This window comes from Plectropomus leopardus, chromosome 3 (genome assembly GCF_026936395.1).
Source record: "Plectropomus leopardus strain MGB_pleo_1.0 chromosome 3, ASM2693639v1, whole genome shotgun sequence".
In the NCBI taxonomy this organism is placed as follows: Eukaryota; Metazoa; Chordata; class Actinopteri; order Perciformes; family Serranidae; genus Plectropomus; species Plectropomus leopardus.
In genome coordinates this window covers 17,942,848-17,964,282 of record NC_142178.1, presented here as the reverse complement: position 1 = coordinate 17,964,282, position 21,435 = coordinate 17,942,848, and the positions used below count along the sequence as shown (strand labels likewise).

The following is a 21,435-nucleotide window of genomic DNA, read 5'->3' as shown; positions in this document are numbered from 1 at the left end:
ATCACCATGCTGTTTTCAGCAGCAGTAAATATATTTTCTGTTCCCTCCTTTCTACGCAGCTGGAGGTCCTACAACTCCTGACACCACAACAGAGTGCAGAGCTGCTTGTGGTGATTCTTCCTACTTCTCTCGACAAAGACGCCATCATAAACGCAATTCTTGATCACCTGACTGAGACTCCTGACAAGACAGGCCTTCAGGAGTTCCTGATCTACCTCAGTATATTTCATTACCAGGTAAAAAGATAATTCTTCTTAATCTAAAATGAAATCTTTGCACTGCTCGATGAAAGTAATTTTTTTTTTTTTTATTTGAAGGGAAACCTTTCCTGCTCATCATACAGAGCACTGTAAGTTCATATATATTCATGTTTTTTATTGATAATTTATAAATAATTGTTTGACTTATAAAATTGTGATGTTAATCCCACATGTTGCTGTTCTAGGTTTACCAGATTGGACTTGATCATGTCGACAGTTTCTCTTCATACAGCGTCATCCATCACGTATGCCAAGATGGAGTTATCCAAGTACATCCCACCAGGCAAGAATCTGAAAAATGTTATTCACTTCTTTTATGATTTAACAATGGTATAAGACTTTTACCTTGAGTAGCTTTAAATTGGAAAAATCATATGAAATTAAAAAAAATCTAAGATTTGATTTTGTGGCTGCATCATTCAATCAAATGGAAATATTCTGAGTACCTTTAGCATTGTTTTAGAAACATTTCTCAAAAATACACCTCAATATATTTGGTATTTTTGCAAACATAAAGATAATATCAACAATAATCTCCTTTGTCCTTTGTGGTCCTTCACTGGCAAGGGCAGATATAAAGTAACAGTGACACATTATTAGTTTATTGCTGGCTTTACATTTAAAAAGTACAATTAAAACATTATTTTGTTGGAATAAAACTAACAAGCTCTATCCTGTTGATTGAATACGTCGAGATAAACAACAAAGATGGAATTCCTTAAAGCATCTATAATGTTTTTTTTTTATTTGTACTTGAACATGAACATTAACATGTCTTTATTTACCTAGTTACTATGTTGTCGTAATGTCAATTTGTCATTGAAATGAGCATTTTATAAAATTTCTAATACATACCAATAACTAATTTGCCTTTAATTTTGTTATAGGTTGCATCATATACAGCGGAGAGGTAACTGAATGTGATTTTGTTTTCCCTGAATACCTCATACTTGTTGCAAGATAGAAGACTCATAACCAGTTTAATCTTTTTCTCCCTCAAGTGCATTGTTACCATGACAAACGGTAAGTTGTCTCACATCTTAAAAAGTTTGTATATACAATAACTTGCTATTTAAATGTCATTAATCACCATTAATTCATTCACTGCTTTTTTTCCCACAGAGACAGACATCTGTGTTGGAGTGAACAGGTGGGATTCATAAACCACTCTCTCTCTCTCTACATACATATATAACATTGAGCTTGTTTAAACACTTTGTATCAATATACCTTCAATAAATGTTGTATGTTCTTTTTATTTTGAACCTTTAGCACAACGTTACAGCTCCACATCGACAGTGGAAAGATAAACGGACAAGTCTGTGACTTTGCTGTTGAGGAATTTGCTTGTGCCTCGGTAAGACACAAAAGCATCTCCAGTGATGGAATGTAACTGAGTATATACATTTACTCAAGTACTGTACTTACGTGCAGTTTGGAGGTACTTATACCGTTCTCAATTATTTCCATTTTATGCTACTTTACACCTATTCTCCACAACATTTCAGAAGGATTTATTGTTCTTTTTATTGCATTGCATTTATTTGACACTTTACTCATTAGTTTTTAACTATAATAATATGCTTATATGATATGACGCAGTATTATACTGTCTCTATCCAGTAGTATGCAGCATATCTTAAATTAGCTTCATGTTGAATGTTAGTGATATAAACAGACCAATATGATAATCTATAATAATATAAGATTTCCACTTTTACTTCAGTAAAAGATCTGAGTCTGAACATCTCAGATCAAAAGCTGTCAAAAAACTCCTGCTGTGTAAAATTGTTTTAGGATGATCCCCGCAATGTTTTGTGATCTTCTTCCATTATTCACTTGTTGTCATGTGGTTCTTTCATCAAACAGCTTTCAGCATTGAAAGCAGAAGATCTAGTGGCAATCCTGGCGTGTAATCACTCCTCCAACTCCAGCGTCTCAAGGCCTGTGTGGAAGCTTCTCCTCTCCAAAGCCTCACATATACTGGATGAGGCTCTGGATCTTCTCTCCAACATGGTACCAATCAGCAATACCCCTTGCTTCACCCTTTTTCCTGATCAGAACTCGACACTGTTTTTTGTTTGTTTGTTTGTTTTAGACTCTGGACCCCAGGAATCCTGCACTGTCAATGGTTTTGGACTCTATACGAGAAATCCGACTGGACACGTTCAGCCTCAACAATCCCGCTGTCATCCAGCTGTGGTTCAAACGCAGGCTTCGTCCACTCCTGCCAGCTGTTTCCCCCGAGTTCCTGTCATGTCTCACCACAAAGAGACTGACCTGCAGCAGCTACCAGCACATGTGAGCAGCAGAGAGCCTTTTCTTGCATTTACTGTCACCTTCAAATCGACATGCTCTGGTTTCACTGAGATCTGATTCTGTTTTTGTGTGTCACACTCTGTGTTAACCACATGACTCACTGTTTATTTTCTAAACTCAGAGTGCAGATTCTGAGCCATCTCCAGCCACACATGAAACTTGCCAGGCAGATTTCTGTCTACACACACTTCATCAAGGTTTTCTTGACTAGGGATAACACCACAGGTAGGTTCTCACTTTTCTGTAAAGAAGTGTCAGAATCTATAAGAAATTAATTCGATTTGGGACAAAAATTACAAATTGTCTGGAGACACTTTAAAGAAAGTTAACAAAGGTTTCATAACATTTTTGTGCTACAGTTAAAGTATAAAAATAACAGTTTATCGTGGCTCATGAGGCTGTCACTGTATACCATACCAGCATTGAAGAAAAGACAGCATTTCAAATAAAACAACTTTTTGCATAACAGAGTTTAAAGAGTAACTAAACCCCAAACCACTTTTTTTCAGTTGTACATGGGTCTTTAATCCCAAAAGTTGAAAGAAATAAAAAACTCAAGTAAAGTACAGATATCCCCCCAAAATACTTCCGTAATCTAATAACGTATTATTACTTTGTTACATCACACTGTTGGTAGTTGGTGTTTTAGTGGGTGGGAATAGAGGAAAGGTCAGGGCAACGTCAAAGTCAGCAGGATTCATCATCTGGCCACTATGAACAAACATCATAACCTATAATCAAAGGCGTCATTGTTGTAATGTGCATCTTTTCTTCAGATACCAGCAGAGCCATCATTGTCCAGTCCACCACATTAGAAATAAACTATGGTTTCTTGCACATGATGCAAACATGAGGCATCCAGTAGAGTTACATTTGTTGTGTGTTTTTTCTGGTTCAGACTCCAGCTGCAGCTCAAATGTTAACAACAGCAGAGAATGGCTGCAGAAGAACTTGGGAGGATTCTCTGTCCTTGCGTCCTTCCAGGACCTGCAGATGCTCTACTCCAACTTTTCAGCGGTACTTCATGTTGTGCTGTTCTTCCTGTTATTGTTTATTTTATTGTTGTTTTCTGTGTTTTAACCATTCCTTGTTTAACATATATTTGGCTTTGTGCACGTGCAGATGGAAACCTTACCGCAGCTTACAGTCAGGCAGCTGGCAGAGGTTTCCTCCACACCTGGACAGCTCAACTCTCCTAACCAGGTTATGATGTTGACGAGACACATCCCTGACAAATACCTCTCTGCCTTCTTTGATGACTTCTCACCTGCTATCGTGGTGAGTTTTCATATCAATATCTTGTCCCTTCATTGGTAACAGGAAACAATATTTTTTTAATTCTCACAGAAATGTAGAGGAAGGTGCACCTAGATGATATTTCTAAAAGCTGCTCTTTGTTGTTTGTTTGCTCCCCAAAAAAAAGGTTTATTTTGTTCATAATTCTTATTTGGTTGTTTCTCTTGTTTCCTGCAGGGTCACGAAAGCATGTTCCCCTCTCCAGTTAGGTCGGCCATGTTGCAAGTTGTGTTTGACCGTGCAAACCTCTCCGCTCACTCGGTTGGAGATTCAGTTGTGTCGATGTGGCTCCAAAAACGGCTGCGCCCCCTGCTGGTCAACCTGTCGCCGCAGCACGTTGCACTGTTCTTTGATATGCTGGTGGGAAGAAAATGCAGCATCCAGCAGCAGGGGTAAATTTAGTGTCAAAAGAACTGAACTGATGAACGAATTTTACAGGAATCAAGTTTATTTTTGAAATCTGATTGTTTGATGTCAGGAAATGTAATTATTGTACCTCATCGATATAGTTGCCTCTGTGTGATTACACAAAATGAATGTGGCCAAACAGCAGAGGCAAAAAAAAAATGATTGCATTCATCTTTAATCTTTTTTTTTATGTCAGAGTTGGAGACCTGAATTCAACAATCTCCTCTCTAAGTGAAGAAACCCAGAAAGAAATCCACAACCACATTATTCAGTCTCTCAAAGGTAAAGGAAGCACACCAAAAAGATACTAGTAAGAGTTTAAGGTGGTAACACATCACAAAAAAGATGACAATTAAAGTAAGTATTTGGTGTACTGAATTCATTGCTTTATCAGATCTAACAGAGAAACCAATGTTTAAAAATATTTGGTGTATATTTTGACCACTAGCAGCATTATGTTGTTGTGTGTGGGCTACTGTTTTGATTATATTTTTGCATTTGCACAAGCACACTGTTGTATGCTGCCAGTGGTTTCATGATGCTCCACTGGGCGCCAGGTCGAACATTAAGACCACAAGTTATCAAGCATGAATGTAAACAATGCACATTAAAAAAAATGGCTTTGCAGATGTATTATGGGGAAGGAAATACATACACAGTGTGTTTTGTGTGGCAGATATGCAGGCAGACTGAGCAGGCAGAGTAGGTTTTTCTTTCCGAGTCCTCTCAGAACTGGTTGTAGGGGAGTGCAGTTACAAGCAGTAGACGCTGGTGAAATCTGAACACAAGGAAAAATCCCTCAGAGAATCTAACAGATAGATATAGATCTCTCCAATAGTATTACCAACTTAAATCTTGTTGCAAAAAGTGTCTCACGACAAAATAGCAACAACACATGAAAGGCAATGCCCAGGTGACTCTAAACATGTCCCAAAAACACTGAAAAACACACTGTCTTTATGCATGCTGGGAAAAACCCCACCCACATATCCCCAACATGCTACTGTGCATTATACTTCACTAAATGTATCTCAAAGCTTAAGTTACTGGTTACAAATTAGGATTTTGGCATAAAAAGCAAAAGAAAGTTCATAAAATATAAATATAATAAATAAACTATCCAACACCAGAATCCAGAGAATCCAGAAAATTGACAGAAAATTATTTAATAGCTATTAACTATTACAAACATCCGTTCAACACTGACATCTTTACATTTCCTCCATTACAGGACAGATACCTCTCCACTGCTATGGGGACAACAACAACCACAGCTTCTACACTTTCCTGGAAAACTCATTCCTGGGATTCCAGTTCCCCAACCTGACCACCTTCCTGTCCCTCATGCCTCACGACAGGATGCATCAGGTGTGTGTCCAAGGAAAACAGACAGTATTAACAGAATGTAAGTTTGAGTGCTTTGGACTTATTGTGTGTTTCCTCTAGTTGGTGAACTCCATGCCTCCATCAGATCTTGGAGATTTTCTCAGACGCCATAACGTTATTGACGACGATGCAGAGCTCTGTGTGATCTACAACAACTTCATCCAGACACCAATGTTCCTAGAGACTGTATGTACCACTCTAACACACACAAAAACACACAAACACTAAAAAATGCAAGCACATTTTCATGATCTTAAAATGTTACTGTGCATATTGATTACAGGAGTCTCTCCCGGCGGTGGTGCGGCGGCCCACACTGCCTTGCGTCTGGCCCATGGCGCTCAGCAGCTCCGAGAGATCAGAGGTCGACGCCTGGTTTGATCGACGCCTCCACAGTTACTTGGAGTTCCTCACAAAGAATCTGATCAGCACCAGTTTCACACACAACGCCTCCTGCCTGGCCTTCCAAAAGTTGTATGTGTGGTTTTACAACTATTTACTCTCATTTAATGATAGTTTTTATGTCATATTTCAATGTGTTCAAATAATGTGTTTGGTTTCAGCGTTTCCGTTCTTGGTGAATACGACTACACTGTTGCAGACTTTATGAGGCAAGATGTGTTCAACACCGTCAAGGCGTACCTCACCTCAGGTCAGTCTCCAGTATAACACAGAGCTAGTATCTGACACTGTAGCCAACCAAGCAACCTTCCCGCTTTAATGTTTTTCTGTTAATCCTACACACTGGACCTTTAAGTAAGTCATTGTGTCAGGAGAACAAAATGGTCCGTGCTGAACAGAATTCCAGTTTCATTACATTTCATTTTTTTTATTCTCTATTTATCGCTCGGTAAAATCCCTCATGTTAATATGTGTAATTTGTCGTTTTAGAGACGGAACCAAGGTGTTACAACCCCAGCGACCCAGAGCTAAACTCCACAGCCTGGTTTGTTGAGTACATCGGCCCATTCATGTCTTTCCTCACTCTGGAGGATCTTGAGCTATTAGGATCCACGCAGGTACTGAACTGAATTTATGTTTATTTTGAAACTGCAGCTCAGGTTTTGTCCAATGTGATTTAAACTAAGTTGATGATAGATGAATTAATGATGTTCAGAACACCTTTTTAGTATTTAAACCACCTCTTTTTCCTCTCTGCAGGTTATCCAGGTGTTCACAGTGAACCCTCTGAACATCGCCCTCGTCAACGATACAGACTTACCTCTCAACCTCACAGACTACCTCACCGAGCTCATTTATCTACAGGATGGCAACTTCAACCCCTTACTGTGAGTCAAAACAGACACTAACTCCTGGCACATCAAATATATACTGGCGGTGCTACTGCTCGGCACCCAGATACATGTATTTTCATCATAAATGTGACAAAAAGATAAATACACAATAACTGTTTATTCTGTATGCTGTAAGATGATGGGAGGCCGGGGGGGCAATTGCAACAGCCCAAATAGGAATGGTGGACACAGGGGCACACTTATTTGATTAGAAAAGGCTCTATTTTGATGCATTTTTAATGCACTCTGACAGCATATTTACATCAAAAGTACAAAAAAAAGAGAAAGCTGCATGGCATACGCAAAAAAACGGATAAAACAATATCATTTTCCTTGGTTTGACTTAATGACCCTGGCGCATAATTCATTTAATTATTTTGAGCAACTATATGAACTGTTTTTTCTATAATGTTCTAATCGTACATATTGTTGTTGTGCTTCATCATTCACTGCACTTCAGATAGTTGATCATTATGATTATGATGTACATAGCGGTGGCGCTGCATGTAAGTGACACTGCTGTCTGTGTGTGAGCGGATTCTTCTCTCTTTCTCTGCAGACTTCCTCTGGTGATGCGGTGTGTGGCTCCTGGTCCAGCGTTCAGCCAGCTGACTACTGAAGAAAGTATGATAGTTCTGCACAACCTGACAACTCTCTGTGCAGATCTCGACCCACAGGTAATAAAACCACACAACACCACACACATTAGTAAAGTACAGTTTTCCCCTGAGACATACACTTTTTACAAACAGACACTGACAGAAGTTTTTACTTTTTCTTCTGCAGATTTCTGCAGCTTTGGCAGGTAACCTTGGTGACAAGATCGATGCAACAGCCATTTCTGCTCTTGGAAACGAAAGCACCGGCTTGTCTACTGGTCAGATCAAGACGATAAAGCCTAAGGACCTGTTTGCTGCCCTCAGCATTCTCAGCAGTGTGATGGGCTGGAATGGAGGTCAGGCCAAGGCCATCATCAGGTCTCTGGTGTCCTCAGGGGTTTTGAAGGTAGCTGCTAGAAAAATACACATACAGTAACTGACGTCTGTCAGTTACTGTATGTTAATTTGAATTCAGATTTGATATAAGATTTGTCTGTGAGCACACTGGTCAGAATAAAGCTGTCTCACCCGTGTCTGCCAACCTTTTCCATCTTACCAGATCAACGGCACGTCATCCTTGTTAATGCTGGGCTCTCTTGTTGTGGGTATTCCCGCGAAAACATTCAGCAACATCAGCGGCTCCCAGTTGATTACTGCATCCAAAGACCCTTCATTTCTAGGACACATAACAACAGCACCAGAGGTCGTCCAGCAGAGTTTTGTTGCTAAGGTATGACGGCTTCATTTTTTATGTTACAGGACTTTTATTATTATTATTATTAGTAGTAGTAGTAGTATTAACATCATCATCATTATTATTAAGTATTTTGTTTATATATTTATTTTTTATTTTTTTGTTGTTGCCATATTTCAGGAAATTTCCTTGTAACTTGCAACTTGTAACTTCTTCCCTTGTTTTTGAAAGAAATCAAGCCAATTTGCTCAGGTTTCAAAGGATTAACCTCATCTTTCTGCATGGATAAAGACTTTCTAACCATACAGTAAAACGTACATTTAACCTGCCTCTCGCATCCTCACCCAGATCATATCAGTGGACAGCAACAGTGAGGTGATCATACAGAACATTCCAGATGAAATGGCCTCTCAGATTCCTCGTGCGTTGCTGCTGGGCCTCTTAAATAACGCCAACATTATCACTGCACTCAACAAAAAGAGATGGAAAAGGCAGCAGGTAAAAGGGATGCAACACTGAAACACACACTTCTGTACTGAACATACCTGGTGGACAGTATTTCTTTACACACTGTGTATTTCTTGTTTTTAGGTTGAGTTGTTCTTTGAAGTACTAGCCACAGAATCTGCGACGGCAGTGCTAGGAGGTCCAAACAAGTAGGTTTGGAGGAATAAAGCAAGTTTACACAAAATACAGATGTGTCCAGGAAGTGGGATTCAGTTTGTGCATAACATACTTTGTGTGTGTGTGTGTGTGTGTGTGTGTGTGTGCAGTTTGTCATCCTCTGTGTTGCAAGGGTTCACATGCACCGGAGTGAGGACTGTTAAAAAGGTGCAGATCAACAAGCTGATAAGAGCCTGTCGGAGGACGGGCAGGAACAAGGTCTTACTGGTGGAGACTCAGGTGAGTGTGTTTGTCTGTTTGTGTGTGTGTGTGTGTGTGTGTGTGTGTGTGTGTGTGTGTGTGCGTGTGTGTGTGTGTGTGTGTGTGTGTGTGTGTGTGTGTGTGTGTGTGTGTGTGTGGCTCATCACTTCATTTTTTTCCAATAAAGTAACTGACATGCAGTCAAAACAACAGTCTGTGTCTGTGTTATACTGTATGGCTTTGACATTTGACTTTCTACTCGAACATCTTTTAACCAAAAATCACAGTTTGTTGGAACAATAAATTAGATGCGTTCCACAAAATTTATAACAGCTTCTCACCAACAGTTGACCTGCATGTACAACCACATTAAAGGAGAGCCAGATGCCATCAACTTCGAGCTCTATCCTCATGATATGTTGCTGTACTATGAGTAAGTGTGGACTTCAGTTAAAAGCAGGTGTTAAAATAATATCAGGACAGTTTGATAGTGATTGTCTCTCTGTGTCTTGCAGTTACTCTCTGGTGCCACAGGCCAGATGCAAGTCCTATTTTGAACAGTTGGCAGAAGCAGACTTCTTTGTGTTTTCCGCAGCTCTCAGCTACAAAAGCACTGAACTGTTTGCTAATGCCAGGAGCTGCCTGGTGAGTCCCTGAACAACGTATAACACATCCATCTCAAATGTTACAGTGTTCTATACTACAAGTACCCAGTAAAATGCATTTTACTTTTGTTCTTTTATAATCCAATCTGTATTTAATTTCTGTTCTTAATCATTTTTTTTTTTTTTCTAAGGGTGTAACAAACACAAGTTTGACTAAAGATAATATATCAGTGTTGGGAAACATGTGCTGCATTCTGAATGGTTCCTCCATCGAGAACTCTGACCCGTCCATCTTGGAAAAACTCGGAAACTGCCAGGACCTCACTAGCAACCAAGTAGCTGCTGTTGAAGCTGTGCTGCAGAGCGGGAAAACAAAGCACGGGTATGTGAACAGCAGCAAATCTTCTATTTTCATTTTTTTTAAAACATCCTAAAACCTCTTTATTGTGCCATGTAGTATCAGCAGACATATTTATGTGCTTACAATTAGCCTTAAAATATCGCCTATTGTCTGTTTCTATACAGAAAAAGCTCAAAACAGAAAAGAAATTTAAAATAATAAAAAAATAAATAAATATGAATTTCCTTTTTTACACCCTTTATCTTTAAATAACCAGAGCTCCTTCAACATGGAACGAACAGACACTGAAGGACCTCGGGATGTTACCGCTGCATTTGACTTCAACCTTCTATGATAACTTTGACAAAGTGAGTAACAAACAGTAAAAAAAAATAGGAAAGGTGACTGCATTTTGTTTAGTGTGTGGCATTACATTACCTGTTTGGTGCTGGACTGAGGTTGTGATGTTTACTTTTGTGTTTTGCGAGCAGAAAACAAAGAAGAGATTCCTGAAGTACTTTTTAAAGGTTCTCAGGAGCAACAGAGTGAGCAGACAGAAGAGGAAGAGTCTGAAGGCAGAAATAAAAAAGTCTAGGAGGTCAAAGAGATCTATCCGTAAGTCTTCCTCTAAAATTGAATATTTTCTCTTCATGAAATTCCTTTTTAAGTCTTTTATTTTCCTGTGTTTCAGAAAATGAGTGCACTGTAGGAATGATAACCCAGGTGACTATCAGTGACGAAACGTTCCCCTTCGACTATGACGACATAACCCAGTTCGACCACTGCCTCAGCGCCTCGACTGTTAGAGACAACTTGGATGCCATCACCGAGAAGGTGGACCAGGAGGATAACCTCAAGATTGTTCTCAGCAAGTTGGGAGAGGTAGGTGATGGAAGATGTGATTGATTTGTAAATGAATCTTAAAGGGAAACACTACCTAAATTAAGAATTCCAATCCAATATTTCTAATATTTCATACTTCAATCAATATTTGTCAACATGAGCTGCTCTCCGTCAAAGCCAGAAACCAGAGAAGGAAGTCTCAATCTTGTAAAGTCATCATGTATAAAGCCTGGAGCTGCTTAATACACAAAAGGCTCATTCGAGATTACCCAGTCCCGATCACCAGTGATCACCGGTGATCACCGGTGATCACCAGTGATCACCAGCGATCGCTGCACAATGCATGCTGATTAGACTTCTGTCCAACTTGCTTTGACATCATGCAAAAGTGGACGACATTAATCTGGAGAGATCAAGGTGGCCACAATTTTTAGAGTCTGGCACTGCAGTTTCTCGCCACCTACTGCAAGACCCAAAGCATGATGGGAAACCCCTGGTTCTCCGCTGATAGAATAGCTGATTGGTTTAAATATCAACTGACATTTCAAATAGAATTTTTATCTTTGTTAAATTTCAGAGATTTGGATTTTACTTGTCTGATTTGAAGGTTTATTCTGTTAACATTATACATGTGGTGGCTGATGACGTTTTGCAGTCAGATACTAAACACATTCATCATACTACATCATATTCATCAAACTGCTCTATTGTATATTAACACTGGACTGTTTTTATTATTTTAAGTAGGACTATTTCATGATACAAAAACTTGTGGTAATAAGCCTAAGAGAGAGATAATGATCCTTAAAACAACATCTGTACAGATGTGAAGCCCTGACTGATCTGCAGTGAAAGCTGTTGTGTGTTTGACTATTAGATGTTGATGTTTTTGATTTATATATTTTGGAGGGGGTGTACTCAGCTGATTTATTCAAATGTGAAAATAGGTTTACTGAATCAAAATTACTATTGCAGAGCGCAATCAAGCTGATATACAGATCTGATAAGATTTTCATAAATCAGATGTGAGTGTTTCTGTAAACTCCTGCACAGACTGAAGGCTGCTGGATACGCTGAAAACTGTCTGACTTGATCGTAGCTTTTTGTCACCGTTTTCTCAAGCCTCATGAGTTGGACCCTGGTTTCGAGGACACACAGATTGTTTTTCTTTTTTATACCCAAATGTGACAAGATTGGTTCACAAAAGTTATGGACTAAGGAGACAGTTCAATTGGGAAATCAAACGTCTTCACAAAAAAAGTTTGGTATGCAAGCAGGCAGTCAAACAATTCAATTAGTGCTAACCAAATGGGGAGGAACCGGCACTCGGAACAAGGAGTACACAGTTGAAATACATCAGGGAGATAATTGGACACAGGTGAAGCACATCAGAGTGGGGCATATTTCGTATTAGGAGGAGTGTTGATCATGTCATGATCATTCCTATAGTTTTGGACTGTCTGAGACCACAGGAATAATGTGTGAATTTTGAAAATGGTCGTAGAAGAAAAAGTTCAGGCTTGTTAGTTTTGTGAAAATAATAAATAAATAAAGCCAACAGTGTGTGAACAGTCACATCTTTAGAAGAAAGTAAGAGCCTAAACTGATTAGAAACAATAGTTAAGTTTGCTGTTAAATTCATATAATGCCTATAATAATAATTCATATAACTCTTAACTGTACAGTATAACCAGACATCTATAACATACATGTTTGTTTACTGTTTTAAATTTTAAATGACTGTGCTTGTATTTAAGGTGCATTATGTAAGTTCCAGCCACCCAGTCCAACTGAATGGGGGTCAGTCTACTACTGTGCCCATACAACCACAATTTACAGTCGCCAGTTATAAATAAACGCAACTCATAACTGACAGCAGAGCAAGACGGTCAGAATAAAGCTGCTATACATACAGGAATCTGGGTGAAAATCATTTTAAGAAAATATATGAGTCCAAACACTCTGTAATAAAAAAAACATTTTTAACTCAATTTTTCTCCCTGCTTCATGTGTCTATTTACGTTGAAACTACACAGCGAACCTAAAAGAAATTAACTGATTGTGATTCTTGCTTATTTTTAGGCTTATGCTGACACCTCTATTATCCCAGAGGATCAGGTTCAGCTTTTAGGCCCAGCGTCCCGTGTGGCCACCATAGATGACATCAACATGTGGAGTATCACTGAGATCGACACACTCTCTGATTTGATGGATTCATCGAATGGGGAGTGGAACTCGAGCCTGGTGAGCACACAAGGAAACATACATCTTTTTTGTGTGTGTGTGTGTGTGTGTACGATATTTGCTTGTTCTCATTAATGTATGTTTCTGCTCTTCATCCAGGCTAAAGCCATCATTTCTAAGTATCTCAGTAACAACGGAAACACACTTGGCAGTCCTGAGATCAATGCCATCACGGGAATCAACCTGTGCTCCCTGGATGCCGATGTTTTGAAGACCATTTCCCAACAAAGCCTCAAGTAAAAAGTCAAAACCGCATGTGTTTGGAGGATTGTTACACTAGTATCATAAGTCCAAAAAGTGTTTACCATTAGTTCATATATGGAAAGTGCAAAGGTGTAGGTTTGGTTTCAACCATAGTTTAAGGTTGAGGGACCTTAAAAAAACCCTGCAACTTTGTAAATGCTATAACCTGCATTTCTATCCATACAGCAAAACAGAAATTTGGTGAAAAGGCTTATTGTGCATTTATACATACATTTATTGCAGTATTGTTAATGTAATAAAAGAATCACAGCTGGTTGAAATATATTTGCATCTTAAAACAGTCTGCCTAAAAAAAGAAATCTTCCCCAAAAAGAAAAAACTGTTTGCATATTATAGAGTATGAGGAAGATTAAAATAATAGTTATGTTGCAGTCTTTTTTGCTGTTCAAATTTAAAGTTTATTGTATTAGAATGGCGCTAAAAAAAAGTGTAAAAAAAAGCAATGTACAGTTGTCTGAATGTGCATAATCACGATAATCACAAATCTACATTCTTAAATAGGATGTTACATGTTTTTGAAGAAAAAAGTTTTATATGAAAAAAAATCAGAAATGAGTCACTTTCTTTTGAGCATAGCTGAGAATTTATGAAATTTCTAGATAGTAATAAAATGGATTTTGAAGATTTTAAGATAAATATAAATTTGGATTTTCAAAACTTAAACTTTTCACTCGCTGGCTGGAGTGTGCAGTTTCTTGTCCATCATTGAAAACAATAGAAAAGTACCCACAATCAGAGCTTCCTTCAATTTTTAGCAACTTTTCAACATAGGCAGGCAAAATTTAATAGGGATGATCTGACCAATAACAAAAAATCTTTAATATGGTTTTTAATTTTTAAGTTAATAAACTGAATGAACTCCAGTGTGTGGGTACTTGTCTATTATATTGTTGATTTATTGTCTCTTACTCTGTGTGTTTGTGTCCCCTGCAGAGAAGCCAGTACCCTGAATGTGTCTGTCTGCACCACAGAAAAAAAGAAAGAACTGTTCAACATTGCCAGACAAGCATTTAGCACAAGGACCCGCTCAGCTATCTCTGCTGACACCTACCGACTCATGCAACCTTTCCTCGGTGGGAAATCAGACCCACACATACACACACATCACACTGCATGCAGAAAAAGTTAATTTGAACAAATATGACTGATGCTGTGTAATTATTTCCTGGCCTGCAGGGGGTGCAGATTCAGATTATATCCAAAATCTGGTAAACTCCAATATCAACATGGACTTGTCTACTTTTACCAGTTTGGATGAGGACGTCTTACTGGTCAGTTGGGTGTGTGTGTGTGTGTGTGTGTGTGTGTGTGTGTGTGTGTGTGTGTGTGTGTGTGTGTGTGTGTGTGTGTGTGTGTGTGTGTGTGTGTGCGTGCGCACGTGTGTTATAAGCTGTGTTTTAGTTCAGTTGGCAGTGATGCCAAGGAAATAGGGGGGAGTACTTGTAAAATACTTTGTTTCCACAGTTGTTGGCAGTTGCTACACTTGAACTGAATGCTATGGTGTGTTTTTTTGCAAAAAAATAAAACATGTCTCTGCTCTGTTCTCCCTAGAACCTGAATGTTGATCAAGTCCAAAGTCTTCTTGGCACAAACCTGGCAGATTTAAAATCCTATGAAAATGAGGCTGTGATACAGAACTGGACCAGCAGGCAGTCCCAGGAAGACCTTGACAAACTGGGCATAGGGCTTATGGGAGGCAGGGTTGACCCTACATCCTCCACCAGCCCTACGACCACCGGTTCTCCCACAACCTCCAACTCTATTACCACCGCCACTGGCTCTCCAACCACCTCCAGCTCCGTTACCACTACCACTGGCTCTCCAACCACCTCCGACTCCATGACCACTACCACTGGCTCTCCAACCACCTCCAACTCAATGACCACCACTGGCTCTCCAACCACCATTAACTCTCTGACCCCCACCATCGCCAGCTCATTAACAACAACCAACACCACAGGTAAGCACTGAAAAAGATTTATCTGCATGTCTTCAACATGGATCAGCAACTGCTGAGGACGCTGACTCATTGTCTGGGAACCTGTCAGGGAAACCTTAAGCTCGTGACGTAATTTGGAGTCAGAGTCTGTGCAGCAGTGATCTCTGCTATATGGATATGGATATATGAATTGCTACTGCACACATAGTTGTCAGTCATGACGTTACAGCCGCCCACCCGAACCCCACCCCTTTCATGGCCGTGTGTAACCTACCTGTCTGTACTGTACTTGTGAAGTCGATGCCTCAAGAACGACTTAAGGGAATTTAAAAATTTGGCTCAGATGTTGACTTAAACTTAATGATGAACTGATTTGATTTTGGTGGTCAAAGGTCAAGATCACTGTGACCTCAAAAGACATGTTTTCTGGCCATAACTCAAAATTCAAATTTGAAATCAAAATTTCCCAACAATGTCTAATAGGATAAAATGATGAAGTGATGACTTTTTATATTCAAAAGATCAAAAGTCAACTTCACTGTGATGTAACAATGTTCTACAAGAAACACTTTTCTGGTCAATATTCAACCTGATGAATCAGGTACAGAAGGGCAGCCATTTGGTCAGAACTTGGTTGGCGGACAACCGCAAAACGGTGATTCTATTTATGGCATCAAATAACTAAATAAAACCAAACTGATCAGAATAAAACATCAGCGTGATAAGAACTATCTAAAATGACAGAAAACATCCTTGGTAAAATTTAATTGATATGTACTGTTATGATCTTTTAATTTGGCCCCTGTCCCATCCACTAACATGGAGGGGGCGGGGTTTATGACCCATACTGCAGCCAACAACCAAGCGTTTCGGCTTCACTTTCGGGAGCTGTCATGTCGTCCATCTTTATTACACAGTCTATTATAAGAACAAAGAGTTTGACAGGGATAACCACAGTAACTAAGGAGGAATGGGGTTTAGCAAACAGTCAGTTAACAGGCGTTGATAGACTGGAGGAAAATTTTCCATATAAAATGGGACGCTGCTTTCATGCGAGAGCTTCAGAAGAACACTCTTGTATAATCATGCAATGACAATGAGGCTAATTACTGATCTTAATGTAACGTAAGATCATTATATTGAAAACTGGATATATCATTAGTGTGTTAATGAATTCTAAATTGAGTTTGTGTGTCTGTTTTAGGTAATGGCGCCCGAATCCGTCCAGACGCCTGCTTGTCATTCCTCGCTCTCCTCACGCTCCTCATCACTTCTCTTGTATAAGACACTCCTGACCAATTTTGGTAACTGATAAATAAATATCTACTTATAGAGGGAAATACTGTAGCTACATGCTACGTTGCATTGCTTACTATGAAGAAAATATTTCATGTGCAATAACAATGTAACAGCAGGTGTAAATAATGTGTTCTTTATTAATTGACTTTTCTTTAGATAAAATACATGTTCTGAAACATTTTTTTACTTTACTGATACAAACTAAATACTTTACACATACTTTACTAACACAAACTTTAGTTTGTGTTTTTTTCCTGTAGTGGTTAAGTTGTTTGATATAAGGTCGATCAAAAAAAATGAAGGTGACAGTTTCTACTGTATCTGTGTTGCTGTAATCCTGTGTAACTTTGAGATAGCACTTATTTTGGCAGGCTTTCCTTGGAAATTAATTAAATGCCTCGAGCTGTATGAGATTTATAATTAATGCAAATTGTATATCATTAAACAATCAGCAAAAGTTGTCGCTTGCTTTGTCCCAGTTTATTAATATTCATATTATTCAAAAAGATAAGTTGTTACGACAGGTCACATATTTTCATCTGTGCAGTAAAAACAACAAAAAAAAATGTAGTTACAGTTTCTTCATGAATATATATAAAGCAAGTCTGCGTGGTAAGTAAGTGACCACCATCTGTTTCTCCAGTCTAACTCTGTAAAACTCTCAAGGCAGCAAATAACAGAGTATAATTACATTTTCTGAATTCAACAGAGCTTCGTTCAGAAGGAAACTGCTGTCTGGTGTACTGATGGATGTGTTAAAGGTTTAACCCTTAGATGGACACCATGTCATGTTTTTCACCAAACAATTATTCTTGTTATCAATGAATCTGCCTTTTTTTTCTTTGTAATTAATCAGTTAATTTTGATGATAAAATGTCAGAAAAAAGTTTTGTTTTGTTTTGGGTTTTTTTTAAAGCATTTAAAAAAGAGCCTGAAGTTCAGTTTACTATCATGTACGACAAAGACAAGCATTAAATTCTCACATTTAAAAAGCATCAAACGAGCAAATGTTTTGCTAAAAACAAAAGATGAAAATAATTGTTCAATTACCAAAATAGGCTGATTTCCCAAAAAAATTTCTGTTGATCAGCTAATCAATGAATTGACTTATTTTTGCAGATTTCAGTTATAAGCGTTTATACACGCCAAGTTCAGTCTTGCAGGTAGGACAGGTGTGCTTTGCATCTCTCAGTCGGTCCACACAGAACGGGATGAGACAGCAACCTAAAACAAAGCTGGAGAGGACAGCAGCTTATGTCAAGATTCACACAATATGTGAGATATGCACATATAATTTTATCATAAGATGGGTAAAGTTTTCATGTATTCCTCAAGTCCAAAGTAACCTGCTAATGTTTACATGGCAGGATTAGCATTAACATCAAAGATGAGCCCAAGTACAGCTAGTGTACGCAACTATTTTGAGTTAACGAAATAGTTAAGCACTCTGCCAAATAACCCTACTGTTGAGCCAAGAAGCAACTAGCCTTGCTGAGCTTGGAACAAAGACTGGAAGGTGGGGGAACTAGCCTGTCGGCTTTGCAAAATAGAAATAAAAAAAAGCTTTTCTCTTGAGTTTATTTCGTATGCAAACACTGATGTAAAACAACGCATTTCTTGACAAATGGATCCACTTCTGTAGGCTACACATAGATTTGAATAATAGTTTCTTTCCCAAGGAATGGTAACAGCATACATAACCCCCTTAAAAACACAAACTGTTATTTTTTAAGTTGCATCTGTGTACAGATTAAATAGGCTAAATATAAACTTTGGATATTTCTTTTTATTTAGAACAGGGCTTGGCAGTGTTGCCATATTGGAAGTGTTAAACTATTGTACCGGAGGCTCAAAATTATTGCATTTTGAGAAAAATTATCATATCTCGGTCACAATCACGAGAACAAATAGATTTATGAATTTTAGATTTTTAAATTTATGACTTTAGTATACAAGTATTTAAACAACTTTTTGACACTACAAATCTACCCATACCCACTGCCTTAGAGAGAACCTCAGCGACCGCCCAGTGATTACGCAAACAGACAACTGCGGTTCGTGCTCGATGAATGTGACCCGTGTCATCATGGCCTACACCAAACGCGCTTGGCTGTAAGGAGATCATGTGAGAAGTGACGTGAAAAAACACAGATGTAGGGGCGAGGGAATGAGTTAAAATGGGACGTTTAAATTAGGTGCTTATTATAAGTATCGCAGTGGTCAAAATATCATACTTTACGGCAATTTTGGATTTATTGATCGTACATCAAACAGAGGTCTAAATTATGGTACAAATACAATAATTATCGTACATCTGTCAACACTGGCTGTCAGTCTTTATGCTATGCTAAGCTAACTGCTACTCTTACTCATAGCTCTCTACTTAATTCACAGAGGCATGTGGTATTAATCTTTTATTCCAACTCTCATAAAGTAAGTGTATTACCCAAAATGTCAAACAATTTCTTTATGTAACCACTTTATGTACCTCCCAAACCACCTCACGCCAAACCTTACAGGTTTTGCCCCATTCTCTCCATGAACAGAGTTTTTTTCAGCCAGCCTAAAATTTTGTGAGTTTATAGCCTCACCGGGCCTTAAGCATGGCTGTAGACTTTTTGTCTTTATGAATATTAAATGATGCGTAAATGTGTTTATAATCCTTCTTACCCACAGAAGAAGAGTCCTCCACAGAAAAGGTAAGTGAGCAAACCAGCGGTGTAGTCCACCTTGGAGAGCACCACCTGATTGCACTTAGGACAGGCAACCTGAACTGGACTGTCTCCCAACGGGCCGACTGTCACTGGGCAAAATGAGGAGGGAGAAGAGAAAAAAAAGGGACATCTAAGTGGTAAATAGAATTAGGTTTACAACAAAGTTATAGGACATTAAAGTGAAAATGCATGGATCAACCAATTTGCGTAATGTTGTTAGGGGCCTCCTTTGAGTCCCAGACAGCTACAACTCACCAACAGGCACTTGTCCATTTGCCATTGTTCCTGTAAACAATTCATATCAAAGCTGTTGGTTAATACAGGCTGATAAAAGCAAACAAATTACAAAAAAAAAGATTTAAATGTGAATTATATCTGTAAATAAATGATGAATCACAATCTTTTTATTCTGTTATTAGCTGTGTCTATCTTAAAATAATAAAAATTTAAAAAAATAAGTAAGAAATGTTGTCATTTACTACAAAGTATTTATGGAGAATCAATTATCGCTATTGGGATACATCAGACTTTGTGTACAGGAAAACTTATATTATTATAATAATTATTTGTCCATAATTTATTTACAAATTGATAGGGATATGTAAATTGTGTAAACATGCATTTGTCACTATAGTATCAAGACAGATCTAATATATAGGGATTCCAGCATTTTTTAGTAGGGGAAACAAGATCAAAACGTAACAATCACAACTAACAGATAACCCACTGAAATCCTATATATACTGACATTAGTTTAAAAAAAAGCAGAGTACTTACAGTATGTGTAGTGGATGCTTTGACTGCAGAGAGGACGGTTTTTCAGTGTGGGCTACACCTTCCCTGCCAACCTTGTTTTTTCCCGAGAAGTCATAAGATCACTGGCCCAACCCTGCTACAAACCTACTGAGTGAGGAACGCATTTTATAATAACCTTCTACAACAGTAGACCTCCTATTCCCAAGATCTGTGTACTGTCATTTGGATTTTCTCCTAAATACAATCTAACCTTTAACACAGCATTATGGTTTCATCAGTTATGATTTGTTTCTTCTTAAACTCTTTGTGTACGATGGCCTGTAGAGAAAAAAATTTGTTGTCTTACTGTATTTTGTTATTGAATTTATTTACAAAGATTTACATAAATGTGATAGCAGTAAAACTATTTAACATGCTTCAAAATAAAAAAAACCAAAAACATAGGATCAGTTTTTAGATATAACTGACGGACTAAGGAGAAATATGCAGATTTTAGTGTTTTAAAAAAAACTTCAGCAAAGACACAAAAATATATGGTCAATATATAAAACATCTCTGTGGCTGAGAGACTTGTGCCTTACAAAAATAACTAAATAGGAATAAGCCTCCCTTCAGACTGAAATGAACTGCACATGATTCCTGCTGCTCTAAATTAAATCTGGCATTTAGCCCTTTGCTGAACATAGTGATACGGTGGTTTACTTCAGCACCAAGCCCACTGGTTTGTATGGAAACATAAACATTTTAAACTAGAGCACAAATATAAAGTTACATTTATCTAGAAAAATTGATGTGTGATTTCGTAAAACAGTCGAGCACACTAGTTTTTTTGCAGACACTTTCAAACAGTAGTTAGCTACAGATATGGATTAATAGGGTATGATCGGAAAATGATGCCCCCTTTAAAAGGCATAGTTTGGATTTTTCGAGGTGAGGTTGTATGGGGTACTTATCCATAGTCAATGTATCACATTCAGTAGATGTCTGTCAAAATGCCCATATTTTGGGGAAGGAAGCTGGAGTCCGATGCATAAGCTGTGGATGGGGCCAGCAACAAAATATAGTTTAGTCACCTAAAAAGAGTCTCACCTAAAAAATCTGTCAATTTAAGTGTATGCTATATTGAGATTATTTTCACAACTTGACTTTTCCATCATCACATAAACACATATACTGTATGTATCAAAAACTTTTTATGTACAACTTAATATAAATACACACATCACTATTATCCAGTGACAAAAGATTAGATCGATTTACCCTATAACAGTCATGGTGGAATAAATGTCACAATTCACTAAAGCGGCATT

The 21,435-nt window shown here is 38.2% G+C and overlaps 2 protein-coding genes across 2 annotated transcripts in view; one reads left to right on the top strand and one right to left on the bottom strand.

Moving 5' to 3' along the window:
• Positions 1–17,115, top strand: part of mslnb (mesothelin b) — a 38,961-nt gene extending 21,846 nt beyond the window's left edge. The window contains exons 28-65 of the mRNA XM_088075799.1: positions 60–236; positions 318–349; positions 446–543; positions 1,148–1,170; positions 1,262–1,283; positions 1,383–1,410; positions 1,533–1,617; positions 2,130–2,276; positions 2,359–2,561; positions 2,701–2,804; positions 3,478–3,596; positions 3,702–3,857; positions 4,053–4,267; positions 4,480–4,565; positions 5,515–5,651; positions 5,730–5,855; positions 5,953–6,143; positions 6,233–6,321; positions 6,561–6,688; positions 6,831–6,958; positions 7,524–7,641; positions 7,751–7,969; positions 8,123–8,293; positions 8,606–8,755; positions 8,849–8,913; positions 9,031–9,160; positions 9,469–9,554; positions 9,637–9,766; positions 9,918–10,108; positions 10,344–10,434; positions 10,558–10,681; positions 10,758–10,948; positions 12,992–13,153; positions 13,253–13,389; positions 14,351–14,490; positions 14,594–14,688; positions 14,969–15,377; positions 16,561–17,115. Of these exons, the coding sequence (XP_087931925.1) occupies positions 60–236; positions 318–349; positions 446–543; positions 1,148–1,170; positions 1,262–1,283; positions 1,383–1,410; positions 1,533–1,617; positions 2,130–2,276; positions 2,359–2,561; positions 2,701–2,804; positions 3,478–3,596; positions 3,702–3,857; positions 4,053–4,267; positions 4,480–4,565; positions 5,515–5,651; positions 5,730–5,855; positions 5,953–6,143; positions 6,233–6,321; positions 6,561–6,688; positions 6,831–6,958; positions 7,524–7,641; positions 7,751–7,969; positions 8,123–8,293; positions 8,606–8,755; positions 8,849–8,913; positions 9,031–9,160; positions 9,469–9,554; positions 9,637–9,766; positions 9,918–10,108; positions 10,344–10,434; positions 10,558–10,681; positions 10,758–10,948; positions 12,992–13,153; positions 13,253–13,389; positions 14,351–14,490; positions 14,594–14,688; positions 14,969–15,377; positions 16,561–16,640 (4,983 nt within the window). The 3' untranslated portion in view covers positions 16,641–17,115. The remainder of the gene's footprint in view (positions 1–59; positions 237–317; positions 350–445; positions 544–1,147; positions 1,171–1,261; positions 1,284–1,382; positions 1,411–1,532; positions 1,618–2,129; positions 2,277–2,358; positions 2,562–2,700; positions 2,805–3,477; positions 3,597–3,701; positions 3,858–4,052; positions 4,268–4,479; positions 4,566–5,514; positions 5,652–5,729; positions 5,856–5,952; positions 6,144–6,232; positions 6,322–6,560; positions 6,689–6,830; positions 6,959–7,523; positions 7,642–7,750; positions 7,970–8,122; positions 8,294–8,605; positions 8,756–8,848; positions 8,914–9,030; positions 9,161–9,468; positions 9,555–9,636; positions 9,767–9,917; positions 10,109–10,343; positions 10,435–10,557; positions 10,682–10,757; positions 10,949–12,991; positions 13,154–13,252; positions 13,390–14,350; positions 14,491–14,593; positions 14,689–14,968; positions 15,378–16,560) is intronic.
• A 5-nt stretch (positions 17,116–17,120) lies between these two features.
• On the bottom strand, positions 17,121–20,274 carry LOC121941651 (lipopolysaccharide-induced tumor necrosis factor-alpha factor homolog). The gene is made up of 4 exons (XM_042484478.2): positions 20,147–20,274; positions 19,625–19,654; positions 19,326–19,458; positions 17,121–17,890 (listed from the first exon to the last, which is right to left on the bottom strand). The coding sequence occupies exons 2-4, from the start codon at positions 19,647–19,649 to the stop codon at positions 17,782–17,784; spliced, it is 267 nt and encodes an 88-aa protein (XP_042340412.1). The 5' UTR covers positions 19,650–19,654; positions 20,147–20,274; the 3' UTR covers positions 17,121–17,781.
• Positions 20,275–21,435: the final 1,161 nt, after the last annotated feature.